Genomic DNA, 21,167 nt, shown 5'->3' with positions numbered 1-21,167 from the left:
TTTGTGTATTCTCCCCGTGTTTGCATGGATTTCCGTCCCATATTCCAAAATAGACAGGGTTAGGGAAATAAAATGTACATTGCTTGACCAGGAAGTAGAGACCTATAGGAAATCAGCTAGCATTGTGACAAGGATTCAAGGTGGATATGGCTTTTTTTTTAAATTTTTGTGCAGCCTTCTGTGCGACTTTATAGACATTTTTGGGGGGCTGGACAACTCCTCAAACCTACTGATATAAACTAAGAGGTATCTTTAGCTGTGTATGTCTCCTACCCTATTATAATGACAGGATTGTGACATTCCTGGACCCCAGTGCAAAATCTGTACGACACTTCCTCTTCCCCACCTTATAGGCCCCTAAAACTCTTGGGTTGGGGTGCAAGCACGGATATGTCCCTGTCATGGGGGTTCATAGCAAAATGGTCATTTAGGTAGCCTACTTCTGATCTGGTTAGCCAAGAGGTGCAAGAGCCTAAAGACTAACAACTATTTGTTTTAACTTAAATTTGGGTTACATATAATATCACATCACACGGTATATGTTACTCTGTACGTTCAGCATGGGGGGGGGGGGGACTAAAGTCAAGCCAAAAAGACTTTCAGGTATTTTCTTTTTCTCATTAACAATTATTTAAAAAATTTAGTTTAGAATTAAAAAATGTTTGGAAACTCTTTTATTCCTGGCAAGATATTATTCCTTTATAATGTATATTAATAATAGCCGTGATTAATCACAGTATGTACTCTATACTCTAGTACAGGGGTCGGCAACCCCTGGCACGCGTGCCAAGACTGGCACGCGAGGCATATTTTGCTGGCACGGCAGCCAGCCGGCAACTTTCATACAAATTGAGAGAGAGAGAGCGTCTCTTCAGTGCTCTGCTAGAGCTGAGGACACGCCCCCTTCTCTCCCTGCCCACCAATCAGAGGTGAGCCTCTCACTGCACAGGATAAGGGCTCCCTGGACCTGCTGCTACATGTGAGGAGGAGCTCCTGCCGTCTGCAGCCTGAGGAGAGAGAGGAAGCTCCGGGAGCAAAGTGAAAGTAAAAACACCAGGTACGTGTGTTACTAACTATTCTCAGTAATATCAGGCATTTGGGGTTATTACTTTAGTGTTAGTAACCCCATGTGCCTCACATTAATAGCAGTTAACCCCATCATGTCCCTCACATTAACCCTGTGTGACTCACATAAGGGTTACTGATGTGTGAGACATATGGGGGTACTAATAAAGGACCTATATAATGAAGATATTCACTTATTACCTCCATATGTCTCACATATCAGTGTCCCTTATGTAAAGCACACAGGGGGTTAATGTGAAGGACATGATGGGGTTAACTGCTATTAATATGAGGCACATTGAGTTAACCTGTAATGCACATGACCAGACTCTACAACTGTGGATAAAAGTACAGACCTATATATTTCAATTGACCCATATATACAGCCATTCTTTTTGTAGCTGTGTATCTGGGCCAAATTGAAGAGCTGAAAACTATTGAGCAGGTCCTATATGTGTCCTATACATCCCCTATATGTGTCCTATACATCCCCTATATCTGTCCTATACGTCCCCTATATCTGTCCTATACGTCCCCTATATCTGTCCTATACATCCCCTATATCTGCCCTATACATCCCCTATATCTGTCCTATACATCCCCTATATCTGTCCTATACATCCCCTATATCTGTCCTATACATCCCCTATATCTGCCCTATACATCCCCTATATCTGTCCTATACATCCCCTATATCTGCCCTATACATCCCCTATATCTGCCCTATACATCCCCTATATCTGCCCTATACATCCCCTATATCTGTCCTATACATCCCCTATATGTGTCCTATACATCCCCTATATCTGTCCTATACATCCCCTATATCTGCCCTATACATCCCCTATATCTGTCCTATACGTACCCTATATCTGTCCTATACATCCCCTATATCTGTCTGCATTTGCAGCCCTGTCAATTCATTTTTAACATATAGGTCAGTGAAAACCACATCCATGCCATTTGTATGCAGGAGGCGTAAGGCTGAGGCCCCACATTGCAGAAATGCAGCATTTTTGTTGCAGATTTTGATGCGGTTTACTTCAACCAAAGCTAAAAATGGCTACAGAAGGAATGGGAAATATATAGGAAGCTTCTTATACGTTTCCCTTCTGCTTAATCTACTCCTGGCTCAGGCTCAGAAAAACGCAGCAAAATATGTAACAAAAAAAGCTGTGTTCCAACAACGCGGGGGCCTTAGGCTAAAGCCCCACGTTGCAGAAACAGCTTTTTTTCGTTGCAGATTTTGCAGTTTTTTTTTTTTTAGCCGAAGCCAGGAGTAGATTGAGCAGGAGGGAGACATATAAGAAGCTTCCTATATATTTCCCATTCGTTTTCTAGCCATTCTTGGCTTTGACGTAAAAAAAAAACGCAGCTAAATCTGCAATAAAAAAGCTGCATTTATGTAATGTGGGGCCTCAGACTTAGTGTGATTCTATTGGGTGGTGACACTGTAACTAGATGCAATTATAGCCAAATCCAGTTCCTGGGCACCAGTGCGGCCACTTTGTTGAAAGTGTGACACCCATTAATTCCTGGCTGGGGTTTTGCTGTTACTGCACCGCCAGGAACTAAAAGTGACAAATTAATCTGCGTTTCACTTAGGGAGCATTCACACTACCGTCTGTGTCCATCAGACAATGTCCGCTGCTAATGTCTGTTCAAAATCTTGCACGGACATTAGCATCGGACACTAGCTGTGTCCGTGACATTTTGCATTGATTTAAATGGACATCGGGTGCGTTCTTTTACTGTTCGTGGGTGTCCTTAAGTGTCCGTTCCCAAAGATGTCCGACTTTTCAAGCGGACAGAAAAACCTACATGTCGGGTTTTGCTGTCCGCTTGAAAAGTCGGACATCTTTGAGAACGGACACTTAAGGACACCCACAGACAGTAAAAGAACGCACCCGATGTCCATTTAAATCAATGCAAAATGTCACGGACACAGCTAGTGTCCGATGTTAATGTCCGTGCAAGATTTTGAACGGACATTAGCAGCGGACACTAGCTGTCGGACACCGACGGTAGTGTGAACGCTCCCTTACAGAAAACTGAAGTTACTAACGGCCAAGGACTGGATGGAGCATACAGGTGCATTGTGTGTCAGCGCTTTACAGGTATGACCTTACTCTGCTCCCAGTCACATACATTACCACTAATTGTGGGTTACGCATGTACTTACATTGCTTCTAAAGGAAAAGCACATGTGTACCCAGGCAAATAGTGGTAAGCGCATGTGGCTGGGAGCGCAGTATGACAGCACCCCTATGTTGTGGTTTGTGCTATATGACTTTAGTGTAGGTGTCGTCAGCTTTACAATTATTGCTCGGAACTCCGAGGACCTCATCTTTGATTTTTTAATTTAAATCGGCACGCCGAACAAAAAAGGTTGCCTACCCCTGCTCTAGTATATATGTATGTATGTATGTATGTATGTATGTATGTAGGCTAGTAAAATACAATATAGGAACACAGCCTCAGATCTCACACTAGTCATCTGTGGTAGTAATGTCTTCATGTAACAATCCATAAAGCTGGCATTGTTAGAAATGTAAAAAATGCTGCAATGTTGTCACAGGCCCTGAGAATGAAGATGTCATGTTACATCCTCCTGCATTCCTGGCTCATTCCTTTCTTATTCACAAGACTGCTCGAGCCTACAAATTTAAAGGAATCTTCCAGTTATATAAATATACATGCCAGGGTGAAAAAAACAAGAGAACTTATACTTTCCCTGTTGCCATTACATAGTTACATAGTAGATGAGGTTGGATGAAGACATCAGTCCATCAAGTCCAACCTATAACCCTACAATCCCCTATAGTGTTGATCCAGGGGAAGGCAAAAAAAAAAACAACCCATGAGACTGATGCCAATTGGCCCATTTCAAGGGAAAAAATTTGTTCCTGACTCCAATCTGGCAGTCAGTATAAAAACCCTGGATCAACATGTCCTTAAAATCTAGAGTCTATAACCTGTAATATTGTTTTCTTCAAGAAAGGCATCCAGGCCCACTTTGAACTTGTTTAATGAATCCACCATCACCACTTCCCGGGGCAGAGACTTCCATTGGCTTGTCATTATGATGGGTCCCCACTACAGAAAATAGCTGAGAAAGCCTCTGAGCCAGACAGTGGTTGTAGCGGGTTACCGAGAAAGTGGAGCTTAGCGGGCAATCTGCACCCTCATGACGGCAGGGGATTGGCAGAGGCGAATATTAGCTCTTTTGTTTGTTTCAACTATTTGTTTATCATTGCCACATATTTTTGATATATTCCACTTTGAAAACTCCTCCAAACTGTGAATTTTACAAGAAGTTTTTTTTATATATAGTAGCCAAACATTTTTGATTTGGTTTTGATGCATTTTTGCATTTTATACCTGTACTGTGACATCACTGTGTATATTATCCCTGTGCTGTGACATCACCTTCTGCATTATCCCCGTACTGTGACATCACTGTGTATATTATCCCTGTACTGTGACATCACTGTGTATATTATCCCTGTACTGTGACATTACTGTGTATATTATCCCTGTACTGTGACATCACTGTGTATATTATCCCTGTGCTGTGACATCACCTTCTGCATTATCCCCGTACTGTGACATCACTGTGTATATTATCCCTGTACTGTGACATCACTGTGTATATTATCCCTGTACTGTGACATTACTGTGTATATTATCCCTGTACTGTGACATCACTGTGTATATTATTCCTGTGCTGTGACATCACTTTCTGCATTATCCCCTGTACTGTAACTTCACTGTGTATATTATCCCTGTACTGTGACATCACTGTGTATATTATCCCTGTACTGTGACATCACTGTGTATATTATCCCTGTACTGTGACATCACTATGTATATTATCCCTGTACTGTGACATCACTGTGTATATTATTCCTGTGCTGTGACATCACTTTCTGCATTATCCCCGTACTGTGACATCACTGTGTACATTATCCCTGTACTGAGACATCACTGTGGACATTATTCCCTGTACTGTGACATCAGTGTGTATACAGTCCTATGAAAAAGTTTGGGCACCCCTATTAATCTTAATCATTTTTAGTTCTAAATATTTTGGTGTTTGCAACAGCCATTTCAGTTTGATATATCTAATAACTGATGGACACAGTAATATTTCAGGATTGAAATGAGGTTTATTGTACTAACAGAAAATGCGCAATATGCATTAAACCAAAAATTGACCGGTGCAAAAATATGGGCACCTCAACAGAAAAGTGACATTAATATTTAGTACATCCTCCTTTTGCAAAGATAACAGCCTCTAGTCGCTTCCTGTAGCTTTTAATCAGTTCCTGGATCCTGGATGAAGGTATTTTGGACCATTTCTTTCTACAAAACAATTCAAGTTCAGTTAAGTTTGATGGTCGCCGAACATGGACAGCCCGCTCTCAAATGATCTGAAAACAAAGATTGTTCAACATAGTTGTTCAGGGGAAGGATACAAAACGTTGTCTCAGAGATTTAACCTGTCAGTTTCCACTGTGAGGAACATAGTAAGGAAATGGAAGACCACAGGGACAGTTCTTGTTAAGCCCAGAAGTGGCAGGCCAAGAAAAATATCAGAAAGGCAGAGAAGAAGAATGGTGAGAACAGTCAAGGACAATCCACAGACCACCTCCAAAGAGCTGCAGCATCATCTTGCTGCAGATGGTGTCACTGTGCATCGGTCAACTATACAGCGCACTTTGCACAAATAGAAGCTGTATGGGAGAGTGATGAGAAAGAAGCCGTTTCTGCACGTACGCCACAAATAGAGTTGCCTGAGGTATGAAAAAGCACATTTGGACAAGGCAGCTTCATTTTGGAAACAAAAATTGAGTTGTTTGGTTATAAAAAAAGGCGTTATGCATGGCGTCCAAAAAGAAACAGCATTCCAAGAAAAACACATGCTACCCACTGTAAAATTTGGTGGAGGTTCCATCATGCTTTGGGGCTGTGTGGCCAATGCCGGCATCGGGAATCTTGTTAAAGTTGAGAGTCGCATGGATTCCACTCAGTATCAGCAGATTCTTGAGAATAATGTTCAAGAATCAGTGACGAAGTTGAAGTTACGCCGGGGATGGATATTTCAGCAAGACAATGATCCAAAACACTGCTCCAAATCGACTCAGGCATTCATGCAGAGGAACAATTACAATGTTCTGGAATGGCCATCCCAGTCCCCAGACCTGAATATCATTGAACATCTGTGGGATGATTTGAAGCGGGCTGTCCATGCTCGGCGACCATCTAACTTAACTGAACTTGAATTGTTTGTCCAAAATACCTTTATCCAGGATCCAGGAACTGCTTAAAAGTTACAGGAAGCGACTAGAGGCTGTTATCTTTGCAAAAGGAGGATCTACTAAATATTAATGTCACTTTTCTGTTGAGGTGCCCATACTTTTGCACCGGTCAAATTTTGGTTTAATGCATATTGCACATTTTCTGTTAATACAATAAACCTCATTTCAATCCTGAAATATTACTGTGTCCATCAGTTATTAGATATATCAAACTGAAATGGCTGCTGCAAACACCAAAATATTTAGAACTAAAAATGATTAAAATTAATAGGGGTGCCCAAATTTTTTCATAGGACTGTATTATCCCTGTGCTGTGGCATCACCTTCTGCATTATCACCTGTACTGTGACACCACTGTGTACATTATCCCTGTACTGTGACATCACTGTGTGTATTATCCCTGTACTGTGACATCACTGTGTGTATTATCCCTGTACTGTGACATCACTGAGTGTATTATCCCTGTACTGTGACATCACTGTGTATATTATCCCTATTCATAATCTCTGTATAATTATCATTGTACTGTGAAATCACTATGTATATTATCCCTGTACTGTGACATCACTGATTGCCATATTATGACATTCTGCATTCATTATCTACTTACTGTGACATCACTGTGCCTATTATTCTGTTATTATGCATCACTGTACATGATTCCTGCCCTGAGTTAATGATTTTTTTTAGTGTAATATTACTGTGTGCATTGACTTTATGTTGTCACAACATTGTGCGTAGGCATTATCTTTCCTATATTCATACCTCCCAACTTTTAAAGGACAGAAAGAGGGACAAAATGTGGGTGGGCCGGGGTAAATTTAGCTCCACCCACTTCTAAATTAACTACACCCATCCCCACCCCATTTCTCAGTGGGTACACTCTGCACGCCATATCTCTCCCCTCACAGTACACCCAAGCACCCCGCATCTCCCCAACACACAGTACACACTGCACCCCACATCTCTCCCCCCACAGTACACCTATGCACCCCACATTTCACCCCCACACAGTACTACAATGCACCCCACATCTCTCCCCTCACAGTACACCCATGCACCCCACATCTCCCCTCAACACAGTACACACTGCACTCCACATCTCTCCCCCCACAGTACACCAATGCACCCCACATTTCACCCCCACACACAGTACATCCATGCACCCAATACTTCTCCCCCCACAGTACACCCTGCACCTCACATCTCTCTCCCCCACAGTCAACCTTGCACCCCACATCCCCCCACAGTACACCCTGTACCCCACATCTCTCCCCCCACAGTCAACCGTGCACCCCACATCCTCCCACAGTACACCCTAAAGCCTACATCTCCCCCTCACACACAGTACACCCTGAAGCCCACATCTCCCACTCACACACAGTGCCTCCCACATCTCTCCCCCACACACAGTCCACCCTGCATCTCACATCTCGCACACACAATACAACCAAGTAAGCATAGTAACCATATACAGTGACATCACTTTGTGTATTGTGCCCAGTATTGTCGTCATCCAGTATTGTACATTTGGCCTTGTACACACTTGCGTAAAAAGTGCCCTGACAGCAGAACTGTAGCAAGGGAATAGAAAAACTCATCTTCACACTGAAAGAGAAATATTCCTAATGTCATTTCAGAGAGGAAAGTTGTAGCCTGGGAGGATTATTCACGATGCCAGTGTGTCTGCCAGGTATTAATGTGAGATTTCTTGTAGCATGTCATGTCTTGACATTATTGGGTCAGCGGCGGTAGATGCCAGTGAGGATTGAAGGCTCCTAATAAGAGTATGTATGCCATGTAGATGTCTGTGTGAGGTGGAATTATTCAATGATAGAATATACCGCCCCATTCTTCTGTATTGTGTTGATATCTGCAGCGAGTCCCCGAGCGCTCAATCTGCAGGGGGTGTTTATAATGGATGCTAATGGGGGCTCCCACATTGCCACTGGGGTGGTATGGAGGAGGACACTTGTCTATTGTTCTCTTCACAATGAGTCCGCCATCGCTATATACTGTACATCTCATTAGGTGGCCTTTGTATGAACTTTTTCTTCAAGTGCCTGTTTACATATACTTGTGCCAAATTCTCACACCGTCATTACAGCCAGAGACATTTACTACAGCCGGAAGCCATCAGCACTGCTTTCTGTTCCAAAAGAATAATGAGCATATTGCAGATATCCCAGAGCAGCGTTCCCTCCCATAATGTGGTGAGGGGTGACAGTGACAATGCAATGTGTTAGAAATGTCATATGATTTTATTCATATATATCATTGGCTTGGCGTATAGTGTTATCTATTATACTGTGCTGCTAATTTATACTATGTATGAGATACAGATCGCTGGAGCAATAAAATCACACAGTACATCGCTGGGTGTGGGGCTGCAAAGTCACATACTATACAATATAAGTAGATTTAAGATGCCGATTGGTGTATACGTTCACACTATTATGTCTGGTGTATAGTTGTCTGGCAGCTGCTTATGCCCATACACTCTACTAAAATCTAGTTTATAGATGATAGGTGATGGCTGGTTATTTGGCTGAAAGTTGTAATCTCAATGGCGAGCTTAGAAAAAGGCTGGTGGCTAGGAATTCACTGCCTGGTGGCTAGTGGGGAGTATAGCTGAATTCTGCTTGGCCACATTAGCATGTACATTGACTTCTAGGCTTATCTGAACCATTACTTGAAATCCAGAGTGTAGCTATAGGTGGTGCTGTCGGAGCAGTCACTACCAGGCCCTAGACCTTAAGGGGGCCCAAAGGACCATCTGCCACTATTGTATATGGCACACTGTAGGTAAAGGCCCATTGCAGATTTTGCTTTGGGGCCCATAAACTTTGTTATCCCTATAGGGTTCACAGTATATTCAGTGCTCAAATCAGGTCCATTGTGGTCTAGGGAAGTAATATTGGGCTATTGTCACAGAATATACCCTCAGAAACGTGGCCATCCATTTTTAGACTCCATTGTCTTCAACTGCAAAGTCAATATGTTGATATTAGAAGTTATTATCAGTATTGACTTTTATGGGGCCGTATTGATCTCTCTACTAAATTAAGAAGTTTAATTTCTGAAATGTTACTAGTGTCTATTTTCTTCCTATATTACTTTCCTTACTAAATACATAAATTCCTTTTTAATGTTCCTGTCTTTGTCCTATCTGTCACTGTGTGGCTGAGACTTTCAGTATAATTGTCTCTAAGGCAATGGAAAGGGAATGAGGATGCCAGAATACTATGAAGCCATTTGTGATTCTCTTACTTTGCAAATCTTCCGCAAAACTTGGATTTGCAGAATTGTTTCATTCATCTGTAATTTAGGTAGAGGAGGGTTCATCTGATATTTCAGGTGTTGGCGTCCTCTTAAATGGGTCCTAGTTAGAGATGAGCGAACACTGTTCGGATCAGCCAATCCGAACGGCACGCACCCATAGAAATGAATGGAAACACCTGTGACGCCGGCTGGCCTCTGGCAAAGTCAGCGTCACAGGTGCTTCCATTCATTTCTATGGGTGCGTGCTGTTCGGATCGGCTGATCCAAACAGTGTTCACTCATCTCTAGTCCTAGTAGATCTTAGGCCTTATTAATTCATCTGAATTTTTGGGTCTTGTGCTGTGTGTGGTTGATCCACTTTAATTTCCTATACTTTGCCTTGTCTCTGGGTCTGAAAATCAAGGACAGCCCATGGATGAATTTGTGTAATTCTTTTTCCATGGACCATTTGGGCGTTTGCATGTATCCAATAAAATCAATAGGAGCAGCCCATAAATAACATCATATGTCCATCAAAATGCTTACATGTGAATAAGCCCTAATACAGGTAAATTAAATTGTAAGCGTGGATTCACCTGTATCATATGAACTGTATTACAGCCGTAAATTCAGTCCCACTGTGATGATGTAGGGATTAGACCTCTCATTTGGACTGTATAACATGGACATATTATGTTCCCATTAGGACATGGACTGATTTCTATACAGCGCTGTGGAATATAATAATATAGTAACATAAGATAGACTGAATATGTACCTATGACGTGTAGTGGAACCTTGTGTTTGCAGAAGTTGCTTTTTTTTTTTTTCGTGCGTGGGCTGCGATAGCCAGTAATTCACATTCGGCACTATTCCACCTACAGCTTAGGAAATTAGTTGAGGGAAGAGGATATTTGACCACAGGGGAGGCCTCTATTTGGAACAAATTGGGCTGTCTTCGAATCCATGCCCGCAGAGGAAGCTTCCAGCCTAGCGGCGCTTTGTTCCGGCGCTTTAATTACCATTTTGTAAGTGTAATGATTCAGAGAAGCTAAAGCTGCGGACAATCCGTGTATCACACACCTGCTAACCACTTCTACATAATCCCTGCAAGGAGGTGAAGGAGAGATTGAGACGTATAATGAGGCGGATGATGGAGGGAAAACAGCGTTAAATCTGTGCAGCCGTACATGTATCCGGCCAGTCCGAAACACAATGGTCATTTGCCTTAGACATGTAATGCCGGAGGATTAAACCAATTGACGGTCACCATGGTTACAATCTCGCCAGATACAACTCTGTTAAGACAATGGTGTATAATCTGCAGTTGTGCGCTGGGCTGAGCCCTGTCTGTCACATTTCATGAGCGATATCTGTATTATTGCACATGTTTAGTGCTCTTCTTATATACTATAGGGATGATGGGTTGTATTATCACCTGTATATACTAATTGATTTATCACAGCTACATAGCAGACTATAGCATAATGTGCAGTACAAATATCATGGTGTTCGAGGAGTCATTGTGGAAATATATCATTACCTGGGACTAAACGTCACCTTAATAAATCTTTTGGTGGCAGCATTATGGGAACGTATTCTCCCTTATACCTAGAGGTTCTAAAAATATCTAGACGTTTAGTGATAACATTTGGTTTGAGGATCTCCTGCTGAATATGCAGACAGTGGGATGTCAGTAGTGCCCCCTGCTGTCAAGGCAAAGCACTTATGGACCGTGACAGATCACAGGAATTTGGGTCCCATGTTCCTGCTGGAATAAAGCTGGTCTATGGAATTCATGAGAATATGCACGCACTGTATTCAGCGATTTCCCTAAGTCCAATGGTAACAGAATAGAGAGTCAGTACACACGCACGATTGTCACTATGTTCGAGGGGGGGAACTCAGGACCTCCACTCATGAAAGGTAGGGGCTCCAACAGTGGGGACTCAAGGATCAGACAGGTTTAACTAACGCTATGCATAGGGGTAAATTGTGAGACCCCTTTAATTAATAAACATATGGCTGCCTAAAGTCACCACTAGAGGGAGCAGAGGAGTCTAACACATACTAATGTGCCTAATCTTCAACTAGTGGTACTTGCAGGAAGTCAGACTTTTACCTTTTAGGCAGGCCTGCATCTCAGGGGGTTTTGAAGAAAAAACAGAGCTCTAACCACTGCAGTGCTCAGCACAGAATTGTATTTGAATAAAAAAAAACTAGTATGATGTCCCTTTGGTGTAGCTCTGCTTATTGCTGTCTTGGTATTTCTTCAAAGGGCCCAGTTAAAGATCTCCCCCTTCTTGAGAAACTAGCACTTTAATGGACTTTTCAGTCCTTAGTTCATGGTATCCACTAGTATACAGGGGGATTGTATGCAGGCAGCAATATATGCAGGCACAACCAAATAATCGGCAAAAATGTAAAAAGTAGCCTCTCGTTTTGACCACGCAATTCAGCTGACAGGCTTAGGCAGGAGTAGTGGTCACAGGTTACACATACCATTGTCCATGCTTTTAATAATAGGATCATGTGAAAAAAACAAAACAACAACAACTTTTATTCTTGTTTGTGCCACAAATGACTGACAAGTAGGTTCTCATTCTGGAGCACTCCTGGCTGGATGTACAGGATGAGCCTGACCCTGGAGTGGTTGCAGGAGCGGAGCGCACAGGGGTCAAAGTCTTTTATTAAAGGGGCTCTATCATTGGGAAAAGTCATTTAACTAATCACATCCTTGCATAGGCTTTAGAAAGTCTATTCCACACCTACCTTTAGAATGTAAATCTCCTCAGTGGTTTCTGAATAAGTCTGTTTTTATTCATATGCTATTGAGCTTCCAGCCAGCACAGGAAGTTCCCAGCAGCACTTGTCTCTCCTATTATCTCCTATGTGTTTGTGCAAACAGGAAGCAGGAAGTCATTAGCAGCAGCCTGTGCTGTATACACCCATAGGAAACAATAGAAAAGAGGTGCACGATGCATCGTGCACCCAGTCGAATTAGCATATGAATAAAAACGGACTTATTCAAAAAAACACTGAGACAATCTATATACTAAAGGTAGGTGTGAAATAGACTTTCTAAAGCCTTTGCAAGGATGTGATTAGTTAAAAATGATTTTTCCCAATGATAGAGCCCATATAAAAGTATGACTATGTATAACTTGCTGACCAGTGCCCCCACTTAGCTCTGGCTGACAAATACCCTTGAAGAAAACTTCTGTATAGTCTTTATTAAACAAAGAAGAGCCTATGACACATAAAGGACAATTGCCAGACGTCTATGGCCCAATATTTAGTATAACAACATCTGTCTATACCAAAGTCAAAACTGGTGACCTACAAAAATAGACATGGTAAAGCATAGTAATTGAACCCAAGGAACATGCTATATTATATATTACTCTGCTATGTTATATATTCTTCAAGAGGGATTGGACCTACATATGACTATACTTCTTTCTTCACAGTGATCACAGATGGCTCACTTGACAGACCGTCTCTCACCGATGACATGGGGAGCGATGAAGACTTGTATGATGACCTACATGTATCCAGTCATCGGTATGGGGGAGGAGGAGAACAGCTAGCGATAAATGAGGTACGTCATATCTATTACTAGATTGCTGATAAGGTTGACTATGTAACAGAATTTTCATGTCTCTTACAATCACCATGAACTTGACTTATAACAACCTGTGTTCATTAGATTGGGCACCTACATTTGGTGAGCTTACCTTTATGATAAGAGTAATTCCAGATATATGTGCGCCCTCCGGCAACAGTGTCACAAAGGGACCTCAACAAACTCAAGATGTTGCTTGACAAGCACAATGAATGTTTACCTAAATTGTCCCATTGTATGGCCCATCGGAGACCAATGAACCCTAGCATCTGCTGACGGTTGCTTGGCCTGTTTGGAAACCTTGTTTTAATATTTAGCTGTGTTTATTGCATAGTTAAATCTTTGTAACGCTCACCACAGCAAACATTTAAGTTCAGCAGACACAATATAATATTTACTGGCTCTTCATGCAAGGGTTTACACTAAGGACCCCAGTAATAACAGTATGGAGTCTGATTCCGATGTAGGAACAGGGTCTCAAGACCCCAAGGTCCTTCCAAGGCACCCAGTGAGCCTGATCGAGATTAGTAATGGTGCTGGAGCTGTATTACTGTAGATCAGAGAGAAGATAGAAAGTTCCCAGTGCAAAAAGGAGCCCCCTATATTTTGGAATAATTAAAGGGTGTTTCTGGGAGTTGCATAATAATCACACACCCATAGGATAGGTCATTAACAGAGGTGGATTGGACATTTCTGGGACCATCAAAGGGTGGGTTCGCACTATTATTATTTAATGTCTGTTGCTCTGATCCGTGACAAGATGACAGATAGATAGATTGTCCTCTGTCTGGTGTCCATCTGCATTTACCCCATATAATAAACATGATGGAAGCTTTCGCCTATCAGGTTTTTTCTGAAGGAAGGAAAAGTCCTACATGCATTAATATTTATATTAGTAAATTAGACACATACAATAAATCCCATGCATTTACTTGACAGTCTCCATTATGTACATATCTGGTATTTTACAAAAAGGCAGGTTTTCATCTCACTCACAAGGTAGCTGCATCTCCACATTAAGTGCATCTTTACAATAATATATACATACAGTATGTATTTATGTGCATAAAATGTTTGGCTTTTCAACAACAGTTACGTTGTCCCTGCTTTACCCCTCATGTCCTTGTGCTGATGATGACTAATAAGGCTGTATACATATTACAATAGCTATCCTTGTACTCAGAGGCTGAATCTCTGCTATACCGCACGCCAACATTCTGGGTTCATCTTTAGATTAACTACCTTGTTTTCTGTTTGATTGATATGGACATATCCGCTGAATTCCTGTACAAAATGTAATTTAGGACAACTGCCTATAAATATTATTCTAAACAAAAATCTATATCTATTCAGTATATTAATAAGAAGTAGGGGTGGATGATTAAAAGTGTGACTGCAAGATCAGACTACACCGGGTATGTTTGTAGTCTGTTACCGGGGAGACTGATAAATCTGCATAGGAGCAGTACACATGAGATGGCGGCACATTATAAATCTAGACTATGTGTGGACATGCTTTATTTTATCACTTTAGATGCAGATATTGCTTGTGAACATGTTCATAGCCTGTAAAGCATACCTATTATTCTATTTGTGTGTCCTTGACTTCTGGCCACAATATCACTGGTAAATGTCACCTGTATCATGTCGTGTTTTATTAACAGCCTTGTAGGCGCTATCTCTAATACAATTACTGAGCAGTGTTGTATGGGGCCCTCGACTATACTCTTGAATGGAATGGCATATACACTTCCACTTCTTCTCTATAGGAGAGAAGGGGGCACAATCTGAAATTGTTGGGGGATAGATCAGACCAATGTCATGAAATACTATTTTACTGAAAGAGTAGTTGATGCTTGGCCAGCAGATGTATTTGGGAAATATACAGTAAGTGAATATAAACCATGCCCAGGATAAAGATATGTCTATCCTAAGATAAAATGGTAATAATATTAGGGCAGACCAGGATAGCCAGTCTTCTGTGTTTCTATCATTGCTGAAGAGGAGCCAAGTACAGCGCTTGGCTATCTCTGGCAGTCACGTAGAATTGAAAGGACTGTCAGTGGGATTGCTGCTCCATTCAATCTAGGGAACTGCGGACCCTTTACTCTTTCTGGGAGTCTCAGCGATCAGACCCTCTCTGATCTAGCAGTATTCCTCTGTCCAGGGATAACTTTTTACCCTTAGGGTTCCCCTTTAGTGTATTATCCAATGCTTGGTAATTAGAAACTGATGGTACCCAGTTATTTTACTGGGCAGCATCAACCAATCACAAAATGAGTTATTTGGGGACTTGCTGGACAAAGCCATGTTATGGCTATCACTGGAATCTAAAAGGTAATGACGTATATAACCATGTATATGTATGCTCACCACTTCTGGGGAAGAACCCTTATGTATATAGGCACCGTATAGTAGCATACGGAGTACCGACAGCTTTGTAGTATTGAACCATAAGTATTCAATATGGCACATTACATGCTTTGTGACACAGATTTACTAATAGACAGTGTAAACTTAGATGTCACTTTGGCTAATGCTGGATGATAAATCTGACTTATCTTTAGACTGTGTAGTCTAAGTTTATACCACCTTGTAGATGGCTTACTCTGAACCAGATTCTTACGACAGTCTTTGCGCATTTTGTGCCCATCATGCATCATGGCACACTTAAGTCACACCTATCACCTATTTTTTCTGAGAATCCACACACACGTCAAGCAAGTTGAAAGATTTTAGCCCATATTATATGCACAATGATTTGCCACATTACACCGGAGATATACTACTTTTACACCAGTGTCTAGTTGTAACTACAATAGTAAATCTCAGCCTATGTGTACAGAAACAGATGTCTTGTCAATTTGCAACCAATTTATTTTGTCCGCATAAAAGAAACCACTTTCAGAAACCACATAAGAGCATATTCGCAAGGATTTATTTTTGGTCGACCTTACTTGCCAAAAAATTACATTATACATTCAAACCTCTTGTGATGATCACCCGAAAGGACATTGAAAAATGGTCTTATAGGGAGGTGGTTTTCTCATAGAAGAAGGCCAGAACTAAAATTTGTAACAAGAAATCTGGGTGATCTTCACAAAGAGGTGGTCTTTGAGAGTCTGCTATACTCTAAGCTGTATGTAACTGGTGGCTCTCATGGTCAGGCTCGGACTGGCCCACAGGTGAACCTATGGCACCACTGACCATGGAAGGGCACTCATCTTACCCTGGCATGTCACAGTACTCTCATTGTACTTCGTACATCTACTTATTGTACAGCATCTCAACCAGGCTATGGGTCAGTATAAGGTACTGCTACTGAAAAATACATTTATTTTAGCAACATTTTAGGAAACGTAGAACAAGTGTCAAGTGATATTTGAATGAATGTTACTGCTGGGTCTGTCATTACTCATGAGTTATCTCTGTGGCCTTCATACATTTGTGTACTCGCTGTCTCTCTGGCCCCATGGCCTCATAAAATAAAATCTTTACAGATTCATCTATGACATGTTGTTTAGTTGGGCATCGCCTGTAAAGAAGATATCTCTATCTATCTATCTATCTATTTTATATATAGTGTAGGCTCTACTATGAATATTTGATAAATGGCAGTCCTACCATAATATAATAGGCTCCCCGGCGCATATTCATCTGTTTGTGTATCTCCATATTGTGGAGAGAGACCACGCTAAGTGCAGCCACCTATCTGGTGCAAACTAAGGGATGCATTACATGCAATTTGTGGCCCTCTGATTTAAGGGGCCCCCATAATGTTATAAGTTGACCACCTATTTATACTTCTGTTTGGAACCTGTGCTGGTGTCAGTACAAAAACAAGCACATGGTCTTGATTTGACCTGTGTGAACCAGGCCTATGGCTTACTGTGCCTGGCACCCCTTGAGCTGCTATTTCCCTCAGGAGACCATTCTATTAATCCCATTGTAATGTGAAGGGCTCATTGAAGCTGACAGATACACAGCCGGCACTATTAGTAAAGCCGTGTGTACACTCAATAGAAGCAAATGCTTCCCAAAATCCATCCAAGCCATTTATGAGGTGCTTTAGCTATGTCGATGTCTACCTTCCTTGCCTTCCCCCAACTGTGCGTTTCCTAGCGACCACGGTCTGCAAAGAGTGGATTGGCTGAGGAAAAAGCCAATAACTCAGCAATGACTGCTGTTACAGAATGTAAGGCTTCCCTGTACAGGGAATGAAATACCTCCATCACCCTGCTAGGACTGGGAAACATCTAGGCTGCTTCCATTAAACCAGATTGCTGTTTCCGCATCATAGATTTTAATGGATGGAAAGCTCTGGAATTACGTGCTGAATCCTGCAGGAAGGTAATCGTTGTGCTGCATGCACCGTGCCTCTCTGAACACTATGCACAGCCCATAGATCCCTGCTGCTGACAGCTGCAACACAGACCTTTTGTTTGTGGCTACGAGGCATTGAGAGCTGCACCGCTTGCTCAGCTCAGGCCAAGACATGGCAAGAGGATCCGATCGAGCCAGGCAGAAATGGAGCACACTTCATACCATCCTTCGCTGCAACATGAACCCTGAAACCCAACGCATTGTAGTCTTTGTCATCCTGCTCTTTCTCATCTTTATTAATGTTGTGTTAATGTTTCTGCTGGCCTTCTCGTGAGTCCACCGGGGACCTGGGATTGTCTTACAAGATGTTTCCAAATCATGAGGCCGGCTTGCCATTGTCTGACTCCTAGAAACCTCTCTTGGTCACCTTGACGATGTGTCTGGTCCCAAATAATTACAGCCAACACTTGTGCCTTGAAGACGTACCATTCACAAGATGGAGAGACTTCATTACATAACTGCTGGGAACCCGAGTCCCTTTTTTACATGCTAGTATACCTTATTATGAGGGTTTTGAAAATATTCAGCTACTTGCAACCAATTTTTCCCAGATATTTGCCTTGGATTAACTACAAAATGCTTCTCTGGACCTTGCTGTGGTGGGTTACGGAGTGTCAGCCATAGATTCTCTTCAGGTATTACATGCATATGGAGGACAGGAACCCATGTTTGATGAGAGCCCTTCTTATCAGTCATCCTCTCTTTGTTCTTGTATTGTGACTGTGATACACTGCTATGTTCTGTTTCAGTAATGCATGGTGACACATGACTATGGGTAACACATTCCTTCTGTAATCTCCTTTTCTGGATTCCATGGAACGTCCAATGCCAGCAAATCAAAGAGAAATACCTGTATTTTATTCCATTGATTTCTACACTGTGCACTTTGTATTACGCACATCCATATTCATATGTATCCGAGAAAATGCAGTCAGGAAAATCTTGTGAGTAATATTAAGCGTAATCTAGTGTGGGATTACTGCCAAGAAGCCTTATGTCTGCGTAGTTTATTACTGGGAACATGATGCTTATAGTGTTAGGTAGCACATGGAGGTCAGGTTCTCAGAGGATATAAACCAAGTATTTGGGGCTCTTTGTAGCAAGGTTGATAGCGGTATATTTGTTCTTAGACTGATGCTAGAGAAGGCATTTTATCATACGTTTCATCACACATCTATGTGGATGTATGATTTCACGCAGATCATAGTTTGTATTATATCGATATGGAAAAGTCAGTATTAATTTACCCTCAATGCCCTCAGAGGTACAGTCAAAGCAAGCCAAATTTGATACATACCATATGATGCCTCGAATGATCTTGTATTAAAATGTTTTTTTCTAGCATCATTTTAATACCAAAATTGCCTTCAAATTTGGGGCTGTGTGTAGCACATGGAGGCCCCGCTGAGCACTAACGAAATTTCTGTGATCTTAGAAGAGTGTAGACCATGTAGAAGTCCAGTGTTTAGCCTAGTATGTGTACGTTTTCCTGTGCCAAATTGTATGTTTTATGTTGCTTTTCATTTTTTGCCGTTTTTGTTACGTAGCTCGGGATGCACTTTCAAAAATAAAATAAATATCCTTTTTTAAACTGATTTTTGTACTATTATTATACAACATATGTGACGAAGGCTGGTAAGGTAACATATTTGCAATGTTTGGTTATGCGTGGAGGGTTATATGCCACACTGATGCACTAAAGTCAATGAACTGGGGAACTTCAGTCTTCTTGAAGTTCTGTTGAGGGCCTGGAAAGGAGTCATGTAAACTCCTCCCCTTTGTGACTCCTATCAGCCAATCAGCTCCTCTGAAAGGGCAGCATCAATCCCTGAGGAAGTGATCTGGGAGGAAGGGGAGGGGGTTACTATTTGAGTCCTTATGGGCAGATGGACTCTTACTGTATCAAACACGGACACCAAGAACATCAAATTTATATGCATAGATATTAGCTATAGCAGTAATGCATATTCCACATTATATACATTTTACGTACATATGTCTTGGCTCTCTTTACAGAGTGCTGCAGCAAGTTTTGTATTTGGAGGGATAGATAGATAGATAGATAGATAGATAGATAGATAGATAGATAGATAGATAGATATGCGAAGAAATGATATATTATCTTCTTCTTCTGGGATTCCTGCATAGCTGGAGCTGGTATGTTCAAGGATCGATTGGCAGGAGAGTGAAGGAAATGAGGAAGAAGTCACCACCAGCCCCTCCTGTGTAAATGAACATAATGGGATTAGGTTGTGATGTAGTGTGGATCAGCAGATCAGAAGAAACACCAGAAAATAACATTTGCTATCTATGGTGAGAAGCTGAAAATAACTATGTGTTATGTGTTATATAAAAAAAAGACTTCTGCTCACCTTGTGACTAGAGGTCTGTGCACCACGTGGACCAAAGAAATCATACATTGAACATAAAGGCCTTGCTCAAATCCTAAGTCAAGTTGTAGGAAAGTTTTAGCTACAGGGTCAACTCTCACATATGAAAAGTAACAATAAAATCAATACACCCATAAAGTTCACTATTAAAGATGAGCGAATAGTATTCGAACTAGAGTTTCGAATACCTCGCTCCCATAGGAATGCATGAGAGCAGCCGTACAGCAAGAGGTTAAGTGGCCGATGCTTAACCCCTTGCTGTACGGCTGCTCCCATGCATTCCTATGGGAGCGAGGTATTCCAAACTCTAGTTTCGAATACTATTCGCTCATCTCTATTCACTCAACTATTCACTCAACCACAGGGTATCAATTTCAACATAATCATTTTATAATAATAATTATAATAATAGTATGCTATATTTTTGGATGATAAGACGCATCTGACTATAAGACACACCCTGAGTTTTGGCAAGAAACATTAGGAAAATATATTTCATGTTAATTTAACCTTCCCTGATGTACAAATGGAGTAGTGTGGTCAATGTCACTAACTGGTAGGAAAGATAAAGGGGGTTATTAGCCACAGGCTGCTTCTGCTGCTTACAAGGAGCACATACACAAATGGGGCATAATACAGTTTGCAGGCACTAAGGGAGCATTATACTGTATGGGGCAATAATGGGGCATTATACCATTTGGTGGGCACAAATAGGGCATTACAATGTGTGGTGGGCGCAAATGGGCCTTTATACTATATGGAAACACTCATGAGGCATTATACTGCGTAGCAGGGACAAATTGGGTAATATACTAAAGGATGCAATAATGGAGAATTATACTGTGTGATGAGCACTAATGGGGTATTACATTCTGTGCTGGGCACTAGTGGGGTATTATATTGTGTGGGGACACTAATAGGGTATGATACTGTGTGATGGGCACTAATGACAGTTATACTGTGTGGCGGCAATAATGGGTCATTATACTTTATGGGGGGCCAGGAGAGGGAGAGCTGGAGGGCCGCGGGAGGGAAAGCAGTGCTGGTGCGCTGTGGGAGAGGGTGCAGGGAAGGGGGTTCCACAGGGGGTGCCCTGGGGGGGGGGGGGGGGACCAGGGGCGT

At 41.7% G+C, this 21,167-nt stretch overlaps 1 protein-coding gene across 1 annotated transcript in view; it reads left to right on the top strand.

The window, feature by feature from the left end:
* ARHGEF4 (Rho guanine nucleotide exchange factor 4) overlaps positions 1 to 21,167 on the top strand; it is a 119,807-nt gene that overhangs the window by 74,678 nt on the left and 23,962 nt on the right. Inside the window, 1 exon segment of the mRNA XM_075268905.1 lies at positions 13,118 to 13,248. Within this exon segment, the coding sequence (XP_075125006.1) occupies positions 13,118 to 13,248 (131 nt within the window).

The sequence above is a fragment of the Leptodactylus fuscus genome, chromosome 3 (assembly GCF_031893055.1).
Source record: "Leptodactylus fuscus isolate aLepFus1 chromosome 3, aLepFus1.hap2, whole genome shotgun sequence".
Classification (NCBI taxonomy): domain Eukaryota; kingdom Metazoa; phylum Chordata; class Amphibia; order Anura; family Leptodactylidae; genus Leptodactylus; species Leptodactylus fuscus.
Note: the sequence above shows the minus strand (reverse complement) of the source record. Positions and strands in the feature narration are given on the sequence as shown.